Source organism: Tupaia chinensis, unplaced genomic scaffold, assembly GCF_000334495.1.
Source record: "Tupaia chinensis unplaced genomic scaffold, TupChi_1.0 Scaffold000473_1, whole genome shotgun sequence".
Taxonomy (NCBI): Eukaryota; Metazoa; Chordata; class Mammalia; order Scandentia; family Tupaiidae; genus Tupaia; species Tupaia belangeri.
Genome location: NW_006159982.1, coordinates 2,907,629 through 2,932,596, shown reverse-complemented (window position 1 = coordinate 2,932,596; position 24,968 = coordinate 2,907,629). Strand labels below are relative to the sequence as shown.

At 36.0% G+C, this 24,968-nt stretch overlaps 1 protein-coding gene and 1 non-coding gene across 2 annotated transcripts in view; both read left to right on the top strand.

Moving 5' to 3' along the window:
• USH2A (usherin) overlaps positions 1-24,968 on the top strand; it is an 819,384-nt gene that overhangs the window by 41,192 nt on the left and 753,224 nt on the right. Inside the window, exon 3 of the mRNA XM_006155854.1 lies at positions 13,785-13,917. Within this exon, the coding sequence (XP_006155916.1) occupies positions 13,785-13,917 (133 nt within the window). The remainder of the gene's footprint in view (positions 1-13,784; positions 13,918-24,968) is intronic.
• On the top strand, positions 21,933-22,051 carry LOC114009128 (5S ribosomal RNA). Its single transcript, XR_003550599.1, has one exon. It is a non-coding gene; the product is annotated as a 5S ribosomal RNA (ribosomal RNA).

Genomic DNA, 24,968 nt, shown 5'->3' with positions numbered 1-24,968 from the left:
TTTTTTTTTTTTTTCTTTGTATTTGTTGTTTCTGATCTCTGTCTTTTCATAGTTCTGGCTCTGTATTCTGCCTGATGCCTGAAACAGTATTTTACCCCAGTCAATAGGAGGTACTGATAGTAAGAGTAAACATTTTGAGCTACTTGAAAAGAGTTGTTATTTAAAATGTGTGTTCTGAATGACCTTCCATTTAACTAGAGTAAATCTCATTCTTAGTTCCTTTGCAATACCACTTGCATTTTCTTTGATGTTCTTTCTCAGTGGCTTTCTTAATAATGCTTAATATATCATCTGTAGATTTCATTAATACAGTAGCTCCTCCTTGCAGATCATTAATACAAACTTAAAATAAAACTGGAATTCCTTATCAAGTCTTCTCTTAATTCAATACACTTTTAGTTTTTTTTTATGATAGCATTTGAATTCAAATCAATAAAAACTGTGACTTCAAATAAGTCCGAGTTTTTACACTTACAGAGCTCCTTATTTCAATTATATTTCAGCTTTGTTTATTTTATTTTTTGCCCTTTTGCAATATTCCATGATAAGCTTGTCCAATAAAACACATATTCCTTCCAAACTCTGTTTAGAGCATAAGTGGTATAGCCCTCTAGGGAGGTAAATGTAATTTGTTTGATTGGATACTCAAGCTTTTCAATTGTTTATTCTCCTTAGAGAAATAGAACCTTTCTAGCTTTCAGGTCAATTGGTGTAATGGTTGGATTCAGATGGAATGACACTCTCTCCCCCTTGTAACTCTCTAGTTCCTCAGAGAAATCCTTGGGCAAGCTGTTGACAACCCTGCTGTCATCTAGCAGGCCTGATGGTATAAATGACTTAAGCACTGATTCTTGGTAGTGTGAAAGCCTAATGGTAAAGTGAACTTTTGAGCTGATCTCAAGTGCATTATGAGTAAGATACTTAGGAAGTATTGATATTCATTTCTTACAGTTTATATATCAGTTATTTGCTCTGTGTGTGTTTGCTGGAGAAAGGGATTTACAATTTTAACCTGATTGTATGTTAGCTGATCAAAAATGCTACTATTGTAAACTATACAAAAGGATATAATTACAATGAAATTTTTTGGAGAATGAATGACAGTAGAAAACAGATGAAATCAGATTGCTACAACCCTAAAATTCATATAAGAGAGTAGAACACTGGGTCGTGGGTGTAGCAAGCATGGGGAAGAAGACATTGGTGTGACTTCTGGGAACATGTATTAAAAACAGCACTTAGAGTGACAATCTGGGTCGGCGTCTCATGCCCTTCCTCATTATCAGGCATGAGGCACTGAAGACATTTGACCTCAGTTTAGAGCACAGAGTGAGACTCTAAGGTCACAAGAAGGTAAGTGGATGGAACCAGGGTGTACATAGTCCCTGTGTCAATTACATGAGTTGTATTGCACACCTACTTTTGATTCACAATCACTAGAATAAACACATTACCATTTCAGCTTTGTTATTTCTAGGGCACATATGTGTTCACCAGATAGAGACAGAGAAAGAGAGAGAAAGTATCCCCTAGGGGGGCATGTTCACGCAACAATTTCTTCATTTCTCCATCCTGTTTGGATTTTGGGCATGCTCACACACCCATTGTATTTTAAAGTCACTGGGGTCAGGACTCAAACAACCTTTGGCCATGTAGGATCTGGTTTCCTTAATCATTAGGTCACATGGCTAGCCTTAGGGTCAACACATTTACAGACAGGTCAGCATCCACCCAATAGAAAGATGAAAACAGAGGAAATAGTTGGGGAATTGTCATAGGTATTATAGCAAAAGTTATGTCAAAGTTTCCAAAAGGAATCCACCCTTAGGAGAAAAGCATTTTATTCTAGGTGTTAGGCCTAATGCAGTGAACTGATTAGAGCTGGTGTGTGTGTGCGCGTGTACCCTGTGCATGTGCTCGCATTCATGGACATGGTGGGGAGGGGAGAAAAATAAGCAAGAAACTAATTAAGTAAATAATTAAAATAGGATAAGATAGAAGGTTTTTAGGCTATTATTTAGGCTTGTGTGGATGGTAAAAGGCTCTTTTAAGTGGCAACAGATAAGCTGGGCTCTGATAATACTCAGCTAAGTTTTCTCCTCTTCATCTCTACAACCCATGCTAGAACAAAAGTCTCATAATCCTGAGATTTCTACCTACACTAAGTACTTCTAATTTGAAAGTGAGTTTGTGGAAAGTATCATCTACTTCACAGGGATGGGAATTGATACTAGTTTATATATCTCCATTGTTTCAAGTATTAGATGATAAAAGCACCTGTGGAGTATGCTAAATGTTAAGTATCATGCATAAGACAATGGCTATTATGCTAATTTAAAAATATTAAATATTACATTTATAGTAATTCTCACCCTTTCCTTTTAATTGTTTCACCCTTCAATATCCACTTTCATTTTCCGTTTGCCCTTTGTAATGATATACTGAAAGCAGTTATAAGCTCATTATTTTCTTCTTAATGAATAAAATGAACATGCAAATATTTCTCATACCAAGTATATTTATCCTGTACTTCACACTTCTGAGACTTTTGACCTTTAGGGAAGCCTAATTCAGGCTTTGCACAAAGAGAAAAATTCTAGATACATCAATTTTTCTATTTTTCTTTCTTTCTTTCTTTCTTTCTTTCTTTCTTTCTTTCTTTCTTTCTTTCTTTCTTTCTTTCTTTCTTTTTTTGATAGCTGTTACTTACCTTAGGAAAAATGGCCTGGGGAAAAAGGTATAAGAATTAACCTAAATAAATATGAATTATAAGATGGCAAAATAAATATTATTTTCAAAAGTATTATTCAAATCTGGCAATCCATTTATTGGTATAAATGCTTCAGAATATGTTAAAAACATTAATTTATTTTGTCCAAACTGATATCATGATATTATTCTTATTATTTATTTAAATGGAAAGGGGGGTAAAAGAAAAGAAACTTCTGAATATCTTGCATTTCATCCACAAGCAGCTACTTTTGTGTTTGGGGATTATTCAGAAGGTCTTCAAAAATATCATGGGAAATATGTGAGAATCTATGCATAGATTTCACAAAAATTTGCAACAAAATGAACTTGTATTTTAATTATATTTTTTCCATGAAACTTTTGAAGTCCCTTCAGTTTCCTTAACTTAAAGAACGACTATTTCCTACAGTCATTGGTTAGCTCAAACCAAATTAAATATATGTACTTTTCTGTGATCTATTGAGATAAAATGTATTTAGACATTTAGTCTCTTGGCAGTTTTGACAGAGAGGACTGTCTTAATAGGGTCACCATGAATACCTTATTCTCAATTTTAGAATATCTTTAAGGCAAGTCAGATCAGATTTCATGACACCTTCTTACTGAAGGTAGTTAAAAATATTCATATTTTTTTTCCTTTGGCCCCTAATGGCTCTTTTTCAATTATTTTATGAGACATATTTTGAATAAACTTTGCTCCAAACTGTCTGTTGGGCTGAAAGAACTTTAAGAGGGCACAAAATGGAATGGTCAAAGACAGAAAGGCCTGTTTTTTTTTTAAAAAAAATAAAAAAGAACAGAAAATAAATGAATATTACTTAATGAGATATTCTCTCTTCATTTAAGGTTATAGTAGATGTAACTCACACACAACATAAGTGAACATTTGCCTCTGTTTTATTTAACTGGTAGAATACCCTTTCTACTTAAACATTACTTTTTCCATCTTTATGTCTGGTGCATACTGGTGTGAAGTTTAGTTTCGGTCTGCACAAGTAAATGATTGTCTTTGTATCTATCTACATGTTGAGGGCTTTTTTGAAGACCCTGCGTCTTGGGGTCAGTACTGTGTTCCCATCTCATGGCATGTTTTGCCTCACTCCCTGGAAGTTTAAACAAGAATTAAGTTTACCATTTTTATGACTGTCTTTCAGACATAATCTGATTTAATGAATGCAACTTTATCACTGTAAGAGATTTTGGGACCAGCAGTGGGTGTAATGGCTATATCGCTGGACTTCCATATAGCCGACTGTGGTTCGAGTCCTGGACTGGGTAGCTTAAACTCATGCTGGGCGTGTGTGCGTGCATGCCCAAGATCCCAAGAGGAGAATGGAGGAGAAGAGACTGCAGTGTAGCCATGCTCCCTGGGGGGTGATTTCTTGTCTTCTGTCTCTCTGTCTCTCTGTCTTTCTGACAACTGCACATGCCCTATATCAAAAACCTCTAAAAAAAAAAAAGATTTTAAGGAGAACTAAAAATTATTTGAGGAAATGTGTGAAAGGTGATTTTAATGTTAATGTACTAAAGTCTTCACTTTATTAAAGGAATGAAGATTGATCAGCCTCAATGGAAGGGTATGTAGCAACTATGCATTTTCTTGCCTCTTGTGTTTTGCTCTTTTCTTATACTTACTTACTTTTTCCCTACCCATGACCACTCGAACTTCCATAAATCCTTCAAGAGTTAGTTTAGATGAAGTTTCTTTTTAATGAAGATGAAATATATGAGAAAATTATTAGCTTTCTTTATAGTAGAGAAAGAGAATAATCATTTGAGAGGAAGAGATCATGAGAGTACGACCAGCAGATGGTGTAGTTGCTATGTTGCTGGACTCCCACATGGACAAATGTAATTTGAGTCCTGGACCTGGTGGCTTGAAACTCATGATGGGTGCTTGTGCATGTATGCCAAGAATCCCAAGAGAATGAAGGAGAATGGATTGTGCCATGACCATCTCTTGATTTCTTGTGTTCTGTCTCTCTGTCTCTCACTGGTGAGTGCGTGTTCTCTTTAGCAAAAATCTCTTTAAGAACAAACTCATGAGAGTTTCACATCCAGTCATGATTAGACACATACACACACAAAAGCACTATTTGTTAAATTTTTCAGATTGATTAAATTGTGGTTTGTCCATAGGACGTTATAGTATATAGACAATTTTAATAGCTTTTCAGGGATTTCAGCAAATCCAAAATATCATATCCAGAGAGTAAATGTAATACACTTAGGCTTTTCCTGTAAATGGTGTTACAGGCCTGTCTTGTCTCAGTTACTCCAAAAGAAAGAAATGATAGTGTGTATGCAAATGGAGAGTGGGGGACAGAATATAGGAGGGGAAGGAAGGGCATAGGAGGAGCAAGTGTTGAAATGAAAGGTGTGAGCTCATGAGAAATGCAAAACAGAAACAAAAACAAGGACAACCTTTGAGGAGCATGTTTATGAATTCCTTTCCCTATAGCATCCTTCATATAATCCAAACAAACAAGATTTAAGCAGTCATTCTGTGAATCAGACTCCCAGTGGCTACACATTCACACTCCACATATTTGAAATATTTGTGAACAACCCACCTCATTAATTTCTGCCACGGTGGTCTGTCCTGCATAATCACCTCAAGTCTTTATTTCATATTACTTGTAGAAATATAGTTTAGCGAAGGGGCCAGTGAGTGGCGTGGTGGTTAAAGTGCTAGACACCCACATGGCCAACCACAGATCAAGTCCGAGACCTGGTGGCTTGCTTTCTCATTTCCTCTCTCTCTCTCTCTCTCTCTCGTCAAATTAAAATGAATGAATAGATAAAAATAAATAATTCTTAGAAAAGAGGAAATATTGCTTAGAGGAGGATATTTAATAGGCTGGATTATTACAATTGCATAAAACCCTATCTTAGTAAACAAAGCTACTCTGAGATGTATATGAAGAATCCAGTATGACAAATTTTTTCTATTAGAAAATTCTAGGCAACTCTTTATTGCTTAGAATTAACTACATTGTATAGATTGTGTTGATTTCATTTTTAGGGTATCAATTAGTCAGTCAATTAGTTACTATTCATTGAGTTTCTTCCCAGCATGTTGGCTTGCTCATCAGATTTGCAAATGGCATAAATTTTAGAGGAATGGTAAATACATTGGATGACAGACAATATGTTGCTGGACTCCCACATGGACAAATGTAGTTTGAGTCCTGGACCTGGTGGCTTGAAACTCATGATGGGTGCTTGTGCATGCATGCCAAGAATCCCAAGAGAATGAAGGAGAATGGATTGTGCCATGGCCATCCCTTGATTTCTTGTGTTCTGTCTCTCTGTCTCTCGCTGGTGAGTGCGCATTCTCTTTAGCAAAAATCTCTTTAAAAACAGAAGGACTATTATCCAGAAGGATTCTGACAGCCCAGTGCAATGGGCTGGATCTTACTAGATGAAATATAATGCAGATAAGTGAAAATCCCTGCTTTTGGATTCTCAAAGCCAAATACATATGTACAGGATGGAGTAAATGTGATTTAGCAGTGATATAAGTAAAAAAGAAAAGACAATATTTTAACGAATAGTCAGCTCAACATAATTTATCATTTTAGATGCATGTAGTCATTGGTAATAGTCTAACATGCTATTGTGAGCTGTATTAAGGTGATAAACCTGTACCATTTTGACAGATCACACCATATCTAATAATCAGTACCTTTGGAGTCATGTTTTAAGGAGAGAGAGTAAAAACTATTGATATGTCATATTTAGAATATCATGGACATTAAACACATACTGAAAAGGACTTAGGAGAGGAATTCTTCACATTGTGTAGGTTCTCACATGGAAAAGGCATTAGCTTTACTTTGTGTAGTCTCAATAGTTAGTGCAGGGATTTAGGAACTGAAGTTGCAAGGAGGTATATTTCATTCAAGTATTCATAAGAGTAAAACCTGCTCAAAGATGAAAGGGTTCCCTAAGTCAGCAGATGCGGAGTACTAGCATAGTTAAGCCTCAACATCCTCATTTGAAATGCAGGAGTAACACCTCTGTAGAGCAATCTGAGGGCAGTGACATACAAGTAGAATGTTCAGCATGGTGCCAGGCACATGGTCAGTGATCATTACACATGGAGATGTTGTCCTTCTTATTGTGGGAAGGCTTGACATGGAGCCTGAATCCTCACTGAGTAATTCCAGATGAGAGACTAAGTGGAGGGCTCTGATGAACTAAATGGCTGCTACTTTGAAATGGTAACTGGATATAACTAATTGAACTTGGCTGCCTAAAACTGGCTCTGGAACTAGTTAACCGTCTATATAACCTTGATTTTTTTTTTTTTTTTTTTTGCTATAGGACATGTACACTTGCCAGATTGAGAGAGAGAGACAAAGAGGGAAAGTAAGAAATCACTCCCCAGGAGAGATGGCTATGCTACAATCCCTCTCCTCCATTGTCCTCTCAGGATTTGGGGTACATGTGCCCATGTTTTAAAGCCACTGGGTCTAGGACTTCAACTGTGTAGTTGGCCATGGAGAAGGATCCATTTGCCTTAACCACTATGTCACATAACTGACCTTTGTTTTCAATTTTCTGTGACTAAGTTTCATTATGTTTATAATGGAAGTGACAGCAAGGCTGCCTTGGGTTGCTGTAAAGATAAAAAGGATGGGGGCCAGCATGTGGTATGTTGGTTAAGATGCTGGATTCCTACATTGTTGACCACAGTTCAAGTCCTGGCCTGGTGGCTTGAAAATCATGCTAGACATGTGTGTGCATACTTACCCAAAATATCAAGAAGAGAATGAAGGAGAAGGAATTGTGGCATGGCCATTCCCCTGGGTGGTGATTTTTCACTTTATTTCTCTCTTTCTGTCTTTAACCAGTGCATTAGCCCTATGGCAAAAAAATATTAAAAAATAAAAAATATAAAAAGAATGAATATACATTAAAAGTTTAGAACAGTGTCTAATATACTATTTTCCAATAAATATTAACTGTGTGGGCCCAGCAGTTGGCGTAATGGCTATGTCAATGGACTCCTATATAGTCAACCACGGTCCCAGACTCGGTAGCTTAAATTTATGACGGGCACATGTGGTGCATGCCCAAGATCCTAAGAGGAGAATGGAGGAGAAAGGATTTCTGTGCAGCCACTCCTCCTGGGGAGGGGGTGATTTCTTGCTTTCTGTCTCTTTGTGTTTGTCTTTCTGGCAAGCGCATGTGTCCTATAGCAAAAACCTCTCCAAAAAAAAATTAACTGTGTTTAATGCTGAAATAGTTGACCAAGGATTATGGGAGGATAAAGGACTCAATACACATTTTTTTTCTTAACGTTTTGTGATCACCCTTTTAAAAATTTCTCTAGGACATGTGCAATCAGCAGGGAACAAAGTTGGGGGAAGGAGCAAGCTACCTGGTCCAGGATTTGAACTGCGGTCAGCCATGTGGGAGTCCAGTGCCTTAACCATTCACTACCTGCTGGCCCCCTTGAGATACATGATTTGAAAAATGCTAAAGTTTAGGTAAATACCCATTATGAAATAACAAGAATTAAATCACGAAGAAGGAATCACTGTGTGACATCGATAAGACCAATTAGATTGGAGGTTGGCTGTTGGTAAAGGTTAGAAATAAAGTGGGATGAGATGAGTGAAGAAGAAACTCTGAAGGGCTTAGATAAAGGCTGGTGGGTAGGAGCTGAGGCGTTCATGTGTTCTCAGGGGCATACAATATACATGTGATGTTTTAGAATAATTTTATGCAGTTTTCAGGATAAATTGCTTTACTCATGCTTAGAAATTATAGATAGAATAGTGGAATTTTTTATGTAAATCCTTCCTTTATTTAGAAATAGGAATTTCTATTTCAGGGCAATTTCTTTTTCAGAAAATCTAAAACTTTTCTTCACCATAAAGTTTTCCCTTCTGTTTCATATCACAGTGATTTTCCTTTTTTTGGTAGCGCTGTTAGAGTTTCTTAGCAGTCAAAATGATGTTCTTTATGTTTACAGCATCCATTATCATCTTTTGATAGTTTAAAATTTAAGTTTTACTGCCAAATCACTTCATAGTAAGTCTTTAAAATATTATTCAGGGACCAGCAGATGGTGTAATAGTTACGTTGCTGGACTCCCATGTAGTCAACCACGGTTCAAGTCCCAGACCCAGTGGCTTAAACTCATATTGTGTGTGTGTGTGTGTGTGTGTGTGTGTGTGTGTGTGTGTGTATGCCCAAAATCCTGAGAGGAGAATGGAGGAGAAGGGACTGTAGCATGACCAACTCCTCCCTGCCCCGGGAGTGATTTCTTGCTTCCCCTCACTTTCCCTCCCTCTCTGGCTCTTCCTTTCTTTCTCTCTGTCTCTCTCTCTCTCTCTGTCTCTCCAGTGATCACTTGTGCCCTATAGCAAAAATCTCTCTTAACAAAAAGAGGTATTCAGAATGCTTAAAAAATATATGTTTTTAAATGACACCCATCAAATTAATGACACCGGTATTCCTGGGAGGTTGGTGATTTGGTTCTGGGAAGGCAAGTCCCACAGAGAAGGTCCAAAAATACTGAGTCATTGCAAAAGTCATGACATATTTTTCTATACAGAAATGTGTCATGACTTTTCTGACAACCCAGTGTGTTTATACAGCGCACATATGAACAGATTAAGACATACCTTCTCAAAGCAACTTCTTGAAAAAGAGACAACCCTTCATGAACTGCATTAAGATATGGTATTTAAATGAAAAACAACCATCACAATTTATAATGACTTGATGTACCAAGTATATTTAAATGATTCTAGTATTCTTCCTACAAGCTCCTTAGGATAAAGCGTCATGACTTATTTTTCTTGGTGTAAACTGTAGGACCACTAAGAGTACTAGGTTGATGCTTTATTCAATTCAGTATAAGTTAGAAGGATACGGGTAATGAGGAAACTGCTCATCCAGTAAGAAAGTCAGCACAGTACTCTGCTGTTTATTTCTCAGCCAGTGTCTGCAGTTTACTTTGGTTGTTGGTGGCCATCAGGGGTAAAATAGCAATGAAGATCTGGAATTTCAGTGGAACAAGTGTTTGCAGACAATTCCTGAAGGCCAGGTGGACTCGATTGCATTCCTTCCTTGTCAGCAGCTCGGTTATTGTGTGACTTTCTGAACTTTGGAATTCTATTCCCCACTAATCAGGCATGAGCATGGAAGGATAGTGTCAGGAATTCTCCTTTAAAAAATTTAATAATACATTTATACCGAAAAAGATGAGTACAAACAAATGATCATGGAGACACAAATTTGACCCAGAAAGTGATTACAATAAAATGTAAAGCTTGAAGAGAATGAAGACTTGAAAATGATCTGCTCCCCCGATTCTTCTTTCCAGAGTGTTTTTGGATCTCTAATGAGGGTGATTTAAAGGCTTTTCTACAACTGCTACTGGATCTGCCAGTTAATTCATTCAAGGCACATCGATCAACACATACGAACTACTCTAATTCTCACTGGGCTAGAGAATGAGCTAGGTGGAGAGTTTACTTCAGAGATCAGAAATTCCATTGTATATATTCCCCTGAATAACTGGCAAGGGGATCGTCAGAATGAGCTATTGCAGAAAGCCACCTTAGTCTTCACAGTTTCGGTGTGACGGTGCCCCAGATCAGAATTGTAAAGTAGTTTAGAGAATCTTGGAACATAAAACATGGTGCAGAAAACCAAAGAAGATTTAATCTTATTTATAGAAAGGTGCTTGGCAGGGGAGGGGACAATGAAAGAGAGTGGCTTGGGATCATCATTAATCACTTTTTAAGTACCAACAAAGTGAAAACATCCTCCTAGAATTCACTGCAAGCGCCACTGAATTCTACTAAGCAAATATGTGATGAGTTGATAAAAAAAAAAAAAGAAGGTCCTGAACTCTTGACTATAGATATAATACAGTGAATACAGAAAATCAAAAACATGCTTTCTATCCGACTCAAAATAAAGGTGCACTTAAACTTGTAAAAGACAACATTTTTATTTGAATGATATGACAGAACTGTCACAGGAGTGTTACCTGCTATAAAGAAAGACTAAGAATTATTGCCTTTATTAGACCAGTGACACTGAGCTTTAGCCATACATTTCTAACTTCTGTCCCTCTACAGAGACAATTTTCTTTTCTTAAATAAACTGTCATGCTAGTGTTAATATATTGTTGGCTCTCTCATGCTCTGAGAATACTGCTGATATAAAACATGTATATGTTAGATTGGTAATAGTATCTTTAGTGTAGCTGACTAGAACAAATGTGTTTCCCTCATGGCTGTGCTAATGTGATAAAGGAAAATTGGCTGTTCATCAGCTTTTGGCTGGGTAAAGACAGTAGAGATGGAACCACATTCTTTTTTATGCATTAATACCACCGAGAACTTTTCACTAGTTATATTTCATGTGCCTGCATGTTGCGCAAAGATGTTGTAAAACATGAGATAATGCTACAAATAACAGAGTAGAAAAGCCTGTATCTTTTATAATGATAACAGTCAAACACCAAATGACAGTAACAGGCTGTAAAAAATGGGATGCAAAAAAAAAAAAAAAAAAAAGGAAAAGAAAAGGAAAGAAAATGCAGCCCTACTACCCAGCAAAGAGGAATTTATCCAGGTCCATGAGTGTGGTGTGTGATTTTGACTCTCTTTAAGCTTGGTTTTAAAATAAAGTCAAAGCAACACTGGGTCAATGATTTAAGAAAGAATATGGTTTAAATGATAGCAGTTTGGTTCGATTGTAGAAAAGCAACAATAGAGTAACTTTCTGAGAAATTGATATACCTAAGTAATTATGATGTTAACATTCAGTGCTTAATTTTTGTTTCTGTTTTTTTGTTTTGTTTTGTTTTTTGAGAGGGAGATTATCAGAAGGGGTTCTTTAGGGAATAATTCACCTAATGATTTAAAGGTGTTTGAGAATAATGATTTAAAGATGTTTGTTTTCATCAATTATTGTAAGTCATTTTTTAATAGAATGCATTTTAAAAATGTATTTTTAAATAAGTTTTAGGCTTACAGCAAACCAAATGGAAGGTACAGAGATTTCCCATATAGTGCCTGTCTGCACATACCAATGGCATCCCCCCACAATTAGAATTTTGCACCAGAGTGACACATTTGTCAAAATCTATGAACCTACACTGTTGCATGATTTTCGCCCAAATGTCAAGTAGAATGGCATTTGAATGTATGCTTTGATATATTTTTTTTATTAAAATGGTATCATCTAACCTTTTAATTGCATGCCATTAAATCTTTTTAAAAAATTAATTAATTTATTTTAATTTGACCAAAGAGGGGCAGTGAGAGAGAGAGAGAGGGAACGTGAGAAAGCAAGTTGCCAGGTCCAGGACTTGAACCTTGGTTGGCCATGTGGGAGTCTAGCGCCTTTAACCACTATGCCAACTGCCTGCTCCACATGTCATTAAACCTCAAATGCTCTCCCTTCCATACCCCCCAAGCCCTCCCCTCTCTAGAACGTTTTGTTTAACATTTCTGCTCTTTATTAGAGTACCAATGATTCCTTTCACATGTATGTTAAGTTGAATGGACTATTTCTAGAGACTAAAGTTGATGTCAGGACAGCTGATCAGTTGTTAAGAATATATGCAATCATAGAAGATTTGGGGTAGATAATGTCTATGAGGAATTCTGCCTAAAAATTTGATTGAACTGAGTATCCAGGGATTGTCACAGACACAAACATTCTGTAACTATGGTGTGGTCTGGAGGTTATCAAGCTACCGCCTGTGAGTCAGATGTGGCAGGCCACCTGTGTCAGTAAACTAAGTTCTTTTGGAACAGAGACATGCTCATTTGTCTACATATTGTCTATGACTGCTTTGCATCAGAGCTGAACAGTGGCAATGGGGACCTTTTGGCCCATAAAACCACATCATTGGCTCATAATGAAAAAATTTCTGGCTGTTTTCAGAAAAAATTTACTAACTCCAAATATAGATTGCTTGGTTGTTTAGCCTAGAATGTGATGGGAATTTTTTTTTTTTTTCACTAGATCTTTTCCATAGGGCATATGTGCCTGCCAGGGAGAGTCAGAGGGAGAAATTGAGCAATCTCCTCCCAGAGGGGTTGGCCATGCCTCAGTCCCTTCTCCTCCATTCTCCTTTTGAGATTTTGGGCGCACACGCACCAGTGTTTTTTTTTTTTTTTTTTTTTTAAGTTCCTGGTTCCAGGACTCAAACTGAGTCAAACAGGAGGGATCTAGCACTTTCGCCACTTGCTTGCCCATAGAGATTTTTAAATATTATTCTATATTGGTAAAGTCAATCTAAAAATTACCAACTAGATATTAAGACCTAAAAAAGTATCTACAAGAAATACTTTGTATTAGTAACTTAAACTTAATTATATCCACATATGATACTTTTTAAAAAAATATATGGTTTTAACTTTTTCTTTTAATTGCCAGAAAGCATGGTCATACCCACCAGATATTGCGATGAGAGCAAGCGTGTAAGTGTGCACACAAGAGGGAGAGCACTCCTAGTAGGGTGTGGTTACATTGTAATTCCTTTCCTCCATTTCTCCTTCCCATCAGAATTTGGGGCACACATGCACCCATGTGTTTTTCCAGTTTCCATGGCCAGGATTCGAACTGCAGTTGGCCATGTGCAATCTAGCTTCTAATGCACAGCACTTAACTGATATGCTATGAGGCCAGCCCAGTGTATCTGGTTTTGAACATTTCTCCCTCTTGTATTCATTTCATCTTTATTTCTAAATGCGGACATAACACATTTAATTATGGTATGAAAAACGTATCATCAAAAGACTTAGAAAGGCCTGGAAATCATAGCTGTTACAGATATGGGACAATTCACTTATCTCCTTGTGAATAACCTGGGAGATATCATCACAGCATAAAATGACAATATGTAGGTTTATATCTAGAGCTATAAACACACAGAGATACACCATTAAAATAGTCATCGGTCTTCTGAAGAAAGTGGGGAAGGTAGAAAGTAATTTGAAAAACACTGCTGAAATACGGTGATAACTTAATGTGATAATTTCTTACAGGTGCATCAGACAAAAATCAGCTTCTTCATCAATGGCTTGGAGGAAGATGATACAGCTTTTGATGCAAGAACTCTAAGAGGTTCAATTACAGATTTTGCCTCTGGTACTATGCAAATAGGACAAAGTCTAAATGGTAAGATTCTGACTGGAAGATATTATTTATTATATCTGATCCCCTTGTTCTTTTTTTTTTTTTTTTAAATGTGTCTAAAAGGGCCAGCATGTTGTGTGGAGGTTAAGCACCTGTTTCCTGTATGTGCACAATTTGCATTCCAGATCTGATGGTTTGAAAATCCCACTGGATGCTCTGTGCATGTATGTGTGCTCAAAATCCTGAGAGGAGAATGGAGGGAGAAGGGATTCAGGTGTGTCCTTACCCCTGGGGAGTGATTTCTCACTTTCCTTTTCTCTCTCTCTCTCTCTCTTTAATGAGCACGCACATGTACCTATAACAAACTAAGCACACAAACAAAAAGGTATCCAAAAATATTTTAAAGTTCCTAGATGTATGTGTTTCCTACGGGTGCTGTAACAAATTACAAACAACTGAGTATCAGCTTAATACAACAGAAATGAATTCTCTGACAGTTTTGGAGGCTAGAAGTCTGAAAGCAATGCAGGATTTATTCTTTCTGAAGTTTCCAGAAAAGATTCTCTGTTTCTCTTTTCTGGAGGCTGCTGGCAAGTTTTAGCTTGCTTGGTTTGTAGTGGCATAACTCCAAAACTTTCTCCTCTGTAGCTTCTCCCCTATTCTCTCATGTAGATATTCGTCATTGGATTTATGTTAATTACACCCATGAAGACCCATTTTCCAAATAAGGTTCCAGATGTAGGTTCTAGATGGATCACCCTTTGAGAGTCGTGATTCAACCCATTACACTAGGAAAGTTTGAAAATGACTTCTCTGTGCTGATCAGTTTTAAAAGTAAGCACAATATGTAATCGATATATTTTCTCTCTGGATTGAATTTTATGTAGGGCATTGTTAAGGTAGGATGCTAGAATTTTATATAGAAACTGAGAAATAATATTCACATGTAATAAACTGGTTCTATGATGTTTGTATTTTCTCACCTTAAAAAGGATCATGTAATTTAAGAAGAACAGGTATATTATTAATGGAAAAGAATGGAAATTGAAGTCAAAATGATCTTGAAATATCTAGCACAATGGGCTTTAAAATGTCTACATTTAAAATCGGAAATAAAAATTTATATTATTGTATAATACATGCTCATTAAAAGAAAACCCAAAGCCTGGGTGGTCAGAAAAGTCATGATGTGTTTTTCTATGCAAAGATATGTCACAACTTTCCTAACAAGCTAATAATATGGAACTTTGTGAAATAGGTACATTTTCTGTATTTCCATCTTCAGAGATAACTGCAGTTGAATTTTTTTATATCCTTCCAGATTTTTAGTACATATAGCAAGAGAGATGGTTATAAATACAATATTTTTCCAAAACTGAAATTATAATACATATACTTTCTCTGTGCTCTCTAAAAATAAATTCTTTCCTTCCAAATGTTATATCAACACTTCATGTCAAAATACCATCTCATTTAAATGTTCCTTTTCATGTAAATTGGCTGCATTATATGCAGTTGTATAATTGTAATACATATTTTTAAAACAAGCTTCTATAATGAACATATGTTATTTCTAATGTTTTGAAATTATTAGCAGGGTTTTTTTTGACAGCAAATCATGTCTACATCTATATACATTAATATCTGTATTTTTTATTCATGTCTACTTCTTTATGTTATACAAACATACACACATCAAGCAAATGTCTGTTTGCACAATTCTTTAAGGCTCTATGCTTGGGTATCAACATGCCTGAGTTCAAATCTCATCTCCCCACTTACTAGCTATGTGTCTTGGAAAAATTTCATTTTTTTTATTTTTGAGAGAATTTTGCTATAGGGCGTGTGTGCTCGACAGAAAGAGACAGAAAGCGAGAAATCACTCCCCACTAAGAATGGCCATGCCGCAGTCCCTTCTCCTCTCAGAATCTTGGGCACGCATGCACATGTGCCCGGTGTGAGTTTAAGCCACCAGGTCTGGGACTTGAACCACAGTCAACTACTGGGAGTCTAGCGATGTAGCCATTATGCCATCTGCTGGTCCTCCGAAAACCTTTTTAAGGCTAAATGTGGTTAGCCAACTTTAAGATAAATGATGATACATTTTACAGTACCATTGTGAGGGTCAAATTAGGAAACATAAAAATCATGATTGTCTTTCAACCTCTGGTGCAGAATAAATGTTCAATATCTATTTGGTGAATAAATGAATAAAGTACTTAGCACCACACCTTGTATATGTTAAAACATTTTGGTAAATGGTAGTGTGATCAATGTCACTATAATTATTTCCCTATGATAAATCCATAGAAATGCAATGTTTGGGTTGTAGTATATGGTCATTTTATATTTTAATGCAAGTTATAAAGATTACCTTAATACATAGCAGCAAACTAGTTCCAGAAAGGTTATTAAAATTTACCACCTTATTAACAAATGCAGGCAAGTACTTGTCCCCTTAAATACCAATCTTACATACTATCCATTTTAATTTTTTTTACACTTCTTAGTTCTCTAAGTAAAAAAAAATATTGGTGGAGGATGATTTAGAATTATTTGTCCATTAATAAATTTGAGACGCTTTCCACATTTGTTTTGATCATTTCCATTTCATTTCTAATGGTATTTTTAAATTAACAATATTTTAAATTCTCTCTCTCTCTATAGTGTATATATATAGTATATATATATATATATATATATATATATATACTATATATATACACATACACATATACACACACATATATATATATTTTGGACAGGGTCTTGCCTTATCATGATCTTCCTGCATAGCCTTCCACTTAGCTAGGACTACAGGTGTGAGCCACAGGGCCTAGCCTGTTTAAAAACGGGCTGGAAAGCAAAACCAGGCTTTCCATGCACCTCTAGCCTCTGAGCCACTCAGGCCACCATCATTGAGGCCAGAGCTTCTTAATTTTAATGAATTCCGATTCATTAATTTTTCTTTTACATTTAGTGTGTCTCGTGTTCTGTTTAAAATGTCTTTGTAAACCGTGATGTGATGAAGATTTCCTGCTACCCTTTATTCTGGGTCTTGTCATTTTAACTCTCAAATTTAGTTGTGTTTTATTGGGAATAGATTTTTGGATATGAGATAAGGTAGAGGTGAAGATTTATTTTCTTTTCTACTTGAATGTATCACCCAGGCACATTTTCTTTAAATAGATCATCATTTATACTGCTGTACAGGGGTAATGTTCTCATAAACCAAGTATCTGTATATGAGAAGATGGGTTTGTTTTTCAACTCTATTCTGTTCCAGTGATCTGTCTGCTTATGCTTGGGTCAAAACATTTTGCTTTAATTGCTGTCACTTTATAAATGCTTTACTATGTGACAGTGCAAATTCTCCAATATTATTTTTCTTTTGAGAATGCTTTGGCCATCATATGAATTTTAGAAGCAATTTTTCAATTTTCACAGAAATTCCACTGGGGTTGAAAGCATTAAGTCAGTTTTGGAGCAGCACATGTCTAAGCACTGTCAGTCTTCTGACCCATGAACATAATGCATTTCTTAATTTGTCTCAGCAATATTTTGAGTTTTCTGCATATTTGTCTCACTCATATTTGTTAGACTTATTGCAATATGTATTGGTTATTTTTTAATTGACCTTTTTTTGAGCAGTTTTAGATTCACAGCAAAATTGAGTAGAAAATGCAGAGTGCTTGTATACCCTCTGTTCTCTTCCCCATCACTATCCCTCATCAAAGGGATGTTTGTTACAGTTGACCCTACACTGACACGTCATTATCATCCAAAATTCATACTTTACATTAGGGTCCCCTTTGGGCATTGTACAATGGCGTGTATTCTCTTTTATAATATTTTATATAATAGTTTCATTGTCCTAAGCTGCCTCTGTGCTCCTCCAGTTCATCTCACCCTTCTCTCAACCTCTGGAAACCATTGATCTTTTTATTGTTGCCATAGTTGGGTGTTTTCCAGAATGTCAGATAGTGGGAATCACACTCTATGAAGCTTCTTTAGATTGGCTTCTTTCACCAAGTAGTATGTGTTTATATTTCTTCCATATTTTTTCATGTCTCGATATCTCATTTCTTTTTAGCACTGAATAATATCCCACTGTTCAGCGATTATGTACTTACTTACCGAAGGGCATCTTGGTTACATCAAAGTTTTGACAATTATGAATAAAGTTGGCATAAACATTCATCAGTAGTTTTTTGTGTGAACCTACTTTTTCAAGTCTTTTGGATAAATGCCAAAAAGATTAATTATTAGATCATATGGTAAGAGTATTTTTAGTTTTATAAAAGAAAGCACCAAACTGTCTTGCAAAGTAGCTGTATTTCTTTCCAGTCTTACCAGCAATGAAAGAGAGTTCCTGCTGCTCCATATCCTTGGTAGCATTTGGTGCTGCCCATGTTCTGGCTTTTGGCCATTATTATTATTATTATTATTATTTTTATTGAGAGGGATTTTTGCTATAGGGTGCATGTGCTCGTCAGAGAGACAGACAGAAAGCAAGAAATCAGCCCCTGGGAGGAGGGCCATACCACAATCCCTTCTCCTCCATTCACCTCTTGGGATTTTGGGCAAGCATGCACATGCGCCTGGTGTGAATTTTTTAAACCACTGGGTTGAACCATGGGAGTCCAGCAACATAACCATTATGCCATCTGCTGGTCCCTTTGGCCCTTATTTTTTGTATATACAATTATACTTAGTATTGTTCTAAAACTTCTCTTCTAATTTTGTTGTTATTATATGAAAATACAATCTATTTTTATATTGACCTTATGTCTAGTAGTCTTACTAAATCCATTATCAACTCTAATAGTCAGATAATCCTATTATTTGTGTATAACAATTACAGATCTTTCCAGGTGCTTGCAATACATGCATGAAATAAACATGACTTTGGAGTTGTCCTGTAGATATTTATTCGTGATGATATTATTAATCTTGAAGTGATGCAAAATTTCAGTTTCGTTTTTCTCTATGATCTGGGTTAGACTCATGTCTAGGTCAAATAAAGAAAAATACACGTTTTAATGTTCAAAATGCATTTAAACACCGTGGTTAAATTTTTAAGCTCTGGGGTTTAACATACCCAGGATTGACTCCAAACCAGACGTGTTCCTGTGATGAACATATTTACTCTAAGAATCAGGTTTCTAATATATTAAATAGTCTTTTAACATATAATTCACAGGAATATTGTGGGAATTGTATGGATATGTTTAGAAAATACAGATTTATGTACTGTGCAGTAAGTCGCAACTATTAATGTCTTGGAACATCCCATTTCCTATTGTTCAACAGGGAGAAAATTATTTTTCCATATGATCATTGTAGGGATCAAAAGAGAAAATGTCTATAAAAGGCTATTACTTTATTTTGTATGTACTCTTCTATCAAGCTAAACTTACATGCAGAGGCACTATTTTCAGGGACCTATATGTTTAGAAACTTGGTTTGTGTAATTAGTATATTGAAGGATTTTATAAAGTACCCTGCATGCTGAATTTCTTAATAATGTATTAAATCTTGTGAACCTTATTTCAATATTTAATACCCATTAGTACTTCTAAAAGTGTTTTATTGCACCAAACATTGCTCAAAGTATTCAGTAGTGTCATAAATTTGTAAACTATGTACTGCAGGGTTAAAATGACGTGCTTCTCTTCCGTATCAGTATTCAATTCATACTTCATAGGACAATATAGATGGGTGGTATTTATTTTTAAACTGTTCAAAAATGAATTTCACTCTTGATTAGAGAACATATAGTTGTCAAAGAGTTTATTTCAAATATTATTTAGTTTTATTCCAATTTTCTCCATTACATTATAGGCATCGGAGAGCTTCAGGGGGAAAGGGATATTTTAAAATAATTTTTATCTTTGTTCTATCAATTTATAGGTACAGTTGTACCTACTGTATCTTTTCTCTAATTAGAGATGGCAGCTAGACTGGCTCATTACTTCTGCCTAATGAGCCAGGCTCCATGCCACCTCTCTAATCAGAAAAGAGATAGGTACAGAATGTTCCGATGGACTTATTATAAATCATTTTCTTTTTCTTGCTTGCTCCCCCCACCTTTTTTTAATCAAAAAATTAAGTCACTGTCCTCCATACTTTTGTCCATATCCAAGATGGTTTCATTCAGAAGAGGTAATTGTGCAAGAGATTACTGTGAGCAGAATTAAAGGCGCTCTCATGCAGTGCAGGGCCGGCTGTCTCTGCTTTGAAACAAACTCAGCCTTAAACACAGGCATATCGAATGAGGGCCTACAGTAGATCGAGATGTGTTTTTTTCTGTCTTTCTCATCTTAGGTTTGAGTTAGTTCTCCGTTTCTGCATCCAGGCCATAACAATGTTCCACATGAGTGTTGGCTTTTTTGGTTGAGTCTTGCCTTTAACTAGCATAAGTCTCCAAAAAAGTATGTTGCTAATGGCACTCTTTGTTGCTGCAGGATGTAATTGCTTCCCTTGGGAAATGAATCAATGAACCAAATGAATGCTTTTCACTGAACCCTTCAATTACGTATATTAATGGAATAATCTGATTTGGTTAGGCTGTTTTTTGTTCCTTTTCCTTTTCCTTTTTTTTAGATTTTTGCCATAGGGCTCATGCCCCGGCTAGAGAGAGGGAAAAAAAAACAGACAGAGAAAGGGAAAGTGAGAAATCACCCCTACAGGGAATGGCCACACCGCAATCCTTTCTCCTCCATTCTCCTACTGGAATTTTGAGCACACACGCATGTGCACCCTGTATGATTTTCAAGTCACTGGGTCCAGGACTCAAATCTTGGATAGCCATGTGGGAATCCAGCACCTTAACCACCATGCTACCTGCTGGCCCTAAGGCTGTTTTTTAAATATACAAATAGACCATCTTCATCAAGGGACATATACCAGTTGTTTTTTTAAAACAGTTTATCCTAGTTGTGGACTTATTTCAATGCTGCCAGTTGGATGTATAATCTAGAGGAGTTATGGTAGCAGGTAGGAAGTTTTGAGGAGCCACTTATATCACCATAGTAATAAATTAGAACAACACTTTAAATTTTGGATTCGAAATGACAGAACCATGCGAAGCAAAACATTCATATTACTTTTTATCTCATTTTTCAACAGAATCCTAGTTTTCCATTAGATATAAGAATTTATAAATTAGGAATTCAAATGTATATGGCATTTTCTTAATAGTCATTGATCATTAAAGAATTAATGAGTATAAAACAAATACCTAGAGAGAATCATCAGCTACAGCTAACTCAAACTTGCCTTCTATGTTTTCTGTAGTGTGTGAGTGTGTGTGTGTGTGTGTGTGTGTGTGTGTGTGTGTATGTGTGTGTGTGTTAACCTATTTGTTATTGATCCTGGAGTTGGAATGCTACTTTTAATTTCTACCAATATCCTGTGGACCCACATTTCTAACCTCAGCTAGGTATAGAATGTCCATTTTCCTCTTACGTTCTCTGAGATAGCAAAATTTTTCTGACAATATTTTGTTGGGAATTAGATAAAAATAAAAGAGATTGAAGAGTATAGAAATTTATGATTAAGATAGATTAGTAGAATGGAAAATGAGCACGAGTAAGGTATACCTAGGTGTAAAAGGGATTTAAAGTGAGTTTCATATCATTACAGAAGGATTATCTAGCAATGCTGTATGACAGTTGACCAATTCTGTCACAAAAAAGAAATAAGTTAAATGTATGCCTCATAACCATAATAAATAAAAAAAAACTGCAGATGAAGTTTAAACATAAAGTATGCAATCATAAGTTTGTAGCTAAAGATGAAGACAAATGCTTCTATGATGTGGTTTATTGAAGACTTCTATTAGCATGATACCATGTCCATAAACAGTGAAGGAAAATCTTACCAATCAGCTGAGAATTTAAAATTAAACAATGCCTAACATTGTGTACTTAGTTTGACAAGGAGTAAAAATGAGATAATGCCAGTGCTGGAAAGAATAATCTGTCCAACTATCAAAAGTAAAAACATGAAAGCTACTTAATCCAACAATTCTACTTTCAAGAGATTGTCACAAGGTCTACGGCTATACCACCCTGAACGCGCCCGATCTCGTCTGATCTCGGAAGCTAAGCAGGGTCGGGCCTGGTTAGTACTTGGATGGGAGACCGCCTGGGAATACCGGGTGCTGTAGGCTTTGGGAACCAGCAGTTAGCGTAATGGCTATGTCGCTGGACTCCCACGTAGTCGACCGCGGTTCGTGTCCTGGGCCCGGTGGCTTAAAACTCACGCCGGGCGCGTGTGCATGCATGCCCAAGATCCCAAGAGGAGAATGGAGGAGAAGGGATTGCGGCATGACCATCCCCCCTGGGGGGTGATTTCTCGCTTTCTGTCTCTATGTCTCTCTCTGTCTGTCTGGCGAGCGCACGCACCCTACAGTGAAAATCTCTCCAAAAAAAAAAAAAGAGATTGTCACAAGAATATGATTAGACTAGCTGAGCCACTGTGGTGTCTGCTATCAAGACTGCTCTGCAAGCTGGGACTACATGGGAGGCCTGGGTTCGATTCCCAGTCTAACCTCTAAAGGCAGGGTACAGTGGCATATCCCATAATCCTAGGAACTCAGGAGGCTGAGTTGGATTACAAATTGAAGGCTTCCCTGGATAGCATAGTGAGATTTTGTCTCTAACGGAAAGAACTGGGCATGGGAGTGCATACCTCTAGTCCCAGATGGGAGGAAAAGGATTGTGATAATGGGAATAAAAACTATATCCATGTGTGTCTATGTATGTATGTATCTACTACAAATACACATATGCATATACATGCATACATATATGTGTATATATAAGCATGTAACTAGCCAGAGGCTAAATACATAATGAAAATGTTCACTTTAGAGTTATTTACTGTGACAAATAATTAGAATTAGTCAAAAACTTCAGAAGGAATTGATTAAATTATGATGCATACCTTCATTAAGAAAAATGAGATATGTCTCTATAGAGACATGGCAGTGGCATTATGATATGTTACTACATGAAAAAAGCAACAATGTGGAGTCAAACATATGTTATTATCAAACATTTATATTACATATAGTATACATATTGGGTCATTGGGAAAGCCATGACCCAAAACCATATGTTTCTATGCAAAAATGCATTATGGCTTTCCCAACAACCCAATGAAAGTATACATACACACACATATATACTACAAATGTATTTATCTATCATACGACATTTAAAACTTTAGGACATATGCCAAAGAGTTGTTTAGAATGTTAACAATATTGATTTCTGAGCAGAAGTACAAGCAATTGATTTTTAAAGCTCTTCATGTATTGGTTGCACTTTTTAAAGTAAATTGTATTTTATAAAGAAAATGGGATTAGTTTCCAATTTTGGACAAAATAAGAAATGGAAGCATTTCACAGAATATCCTTATTCTATGAATGTAACTGAAGTTACATTTGTGTAGTATAAAAGGTAGTCTTAGAAATTGTCCTCATTTAAATTCCATACTGGGCATATGAGCTAATGTAACATGAATCCACACTGGGCATTAAGCTCATGGTACATACAAATTATTATTGCTTTATTAGTGTCTGAGAAGCAAGTCATGAGATTTAGAATCTGACAGATTTGAGTTTGAATCCCAGCTCTGCCTTAAGAGCCAACTGACTTTGGCAAAGAATTTAGCTTCTCAGTCCAATTTCCTATTTTTTCTCGTTTGTAAAATATGTTTTATAATATTTTCTAGACAGTTGTAAAGCTTATGAAAATATGTACTTGGTTCATGTTACTCAATTTTTTTCTGTCATAATATTGTTCATTAATAATTAAGTTTTTTGACTTTGTTAAAAAATGTAAGTATTTAAAACTCATTATGAATTATATTTTTTGGCTCAAAATCATTTCCCTAGGGCTAGGGAAAAAAAACTTTAATTTAGAGCAATGTTATAGTAGATATTTTAAAAATGCTGTATTTTGTCTAGGTAATGATCATGAAATATTTTTTTTTTTCCTTTTTGCAGCTTAGCACTTTATAGTGCTTTTCAGTATTTTCTGCAAATCCTGAGTCCTAGCAGTTATTATTTTCTCATCTGTCTAAGCAAATTTCTGTTCCAATTCTTATACTTCTATCTGCTGAAATGAAAATCTTTCAGGTTTTATATATTAAAAAAAAACAGTGTTCACTTTATCTTTATTTTGAAGGATATTTTTGCTGGATATGGAATTCTACATATACAGTTGCTATTATTTCCTTCAGAACTTTAAATATTTTGTTTCATCATCTTTTTACCTTCACTGTTTCCGGTGAGAAGTCAGCCATCATTCATATCAGTGTTGCTCTGTCTGTCATTTTCCCCTTGATGTTTCTAAGATTTTCTTTTGTATCTTTCATGTTGCCAGTTTGACTACACTGTCTAATTTTTCAGTGTATTTACCCTACTTGGGTTTTGTTTAGAACTCTGGATCTTTAAATTGATGTTTTCATTCCTTTTGGGAGTTATTATTGCTTCAAACTTTCCTTTCCTTCCTTCTGTCCTTCCTCTTTCTCCTTTACTTCTCGGACTCTAATTACCTTTATTAGATATGCATTATTGCCCCACATGTCTTTGGCACATTTTTGTCTGTATTTATTTTCCCTAATCTTTTTTCTCCTCTGTGTTTCTGTTTTGATACTTTCTATTGACTTGTCTTGAATTCACTTACTATTTTCTCTGCTGTGTCTAGCCCACTTTCAAGCCCATCTAGACAAGTCTTTATTTCAAAATCATACTTTTTATTTCCACTGGGACTCAAACCGCAGTCGGCCACATGGGAATCTAGGTCCTTTAACTACCACGCCACCTGCCAGCCCCATGGCTACTTTTTTGGAAGTTTTATCTGTCCACTCCAATTCCTGGTCCACTCACATCGTTCAGCATTTTAACTAGACCTTTCAGCATTTTTATTGTAGGTTTTTCCAAATCCCTGCCTCATAATTCCAACATCTGGGTTATGTCTTCCTGTTGACTGTTTTCTCTCTTTACAATGAGTCATCATTTCTTGCTTCTTTATGTGTTTTATTATCACTGTATCATAGACACTGTGTATAAAATAATG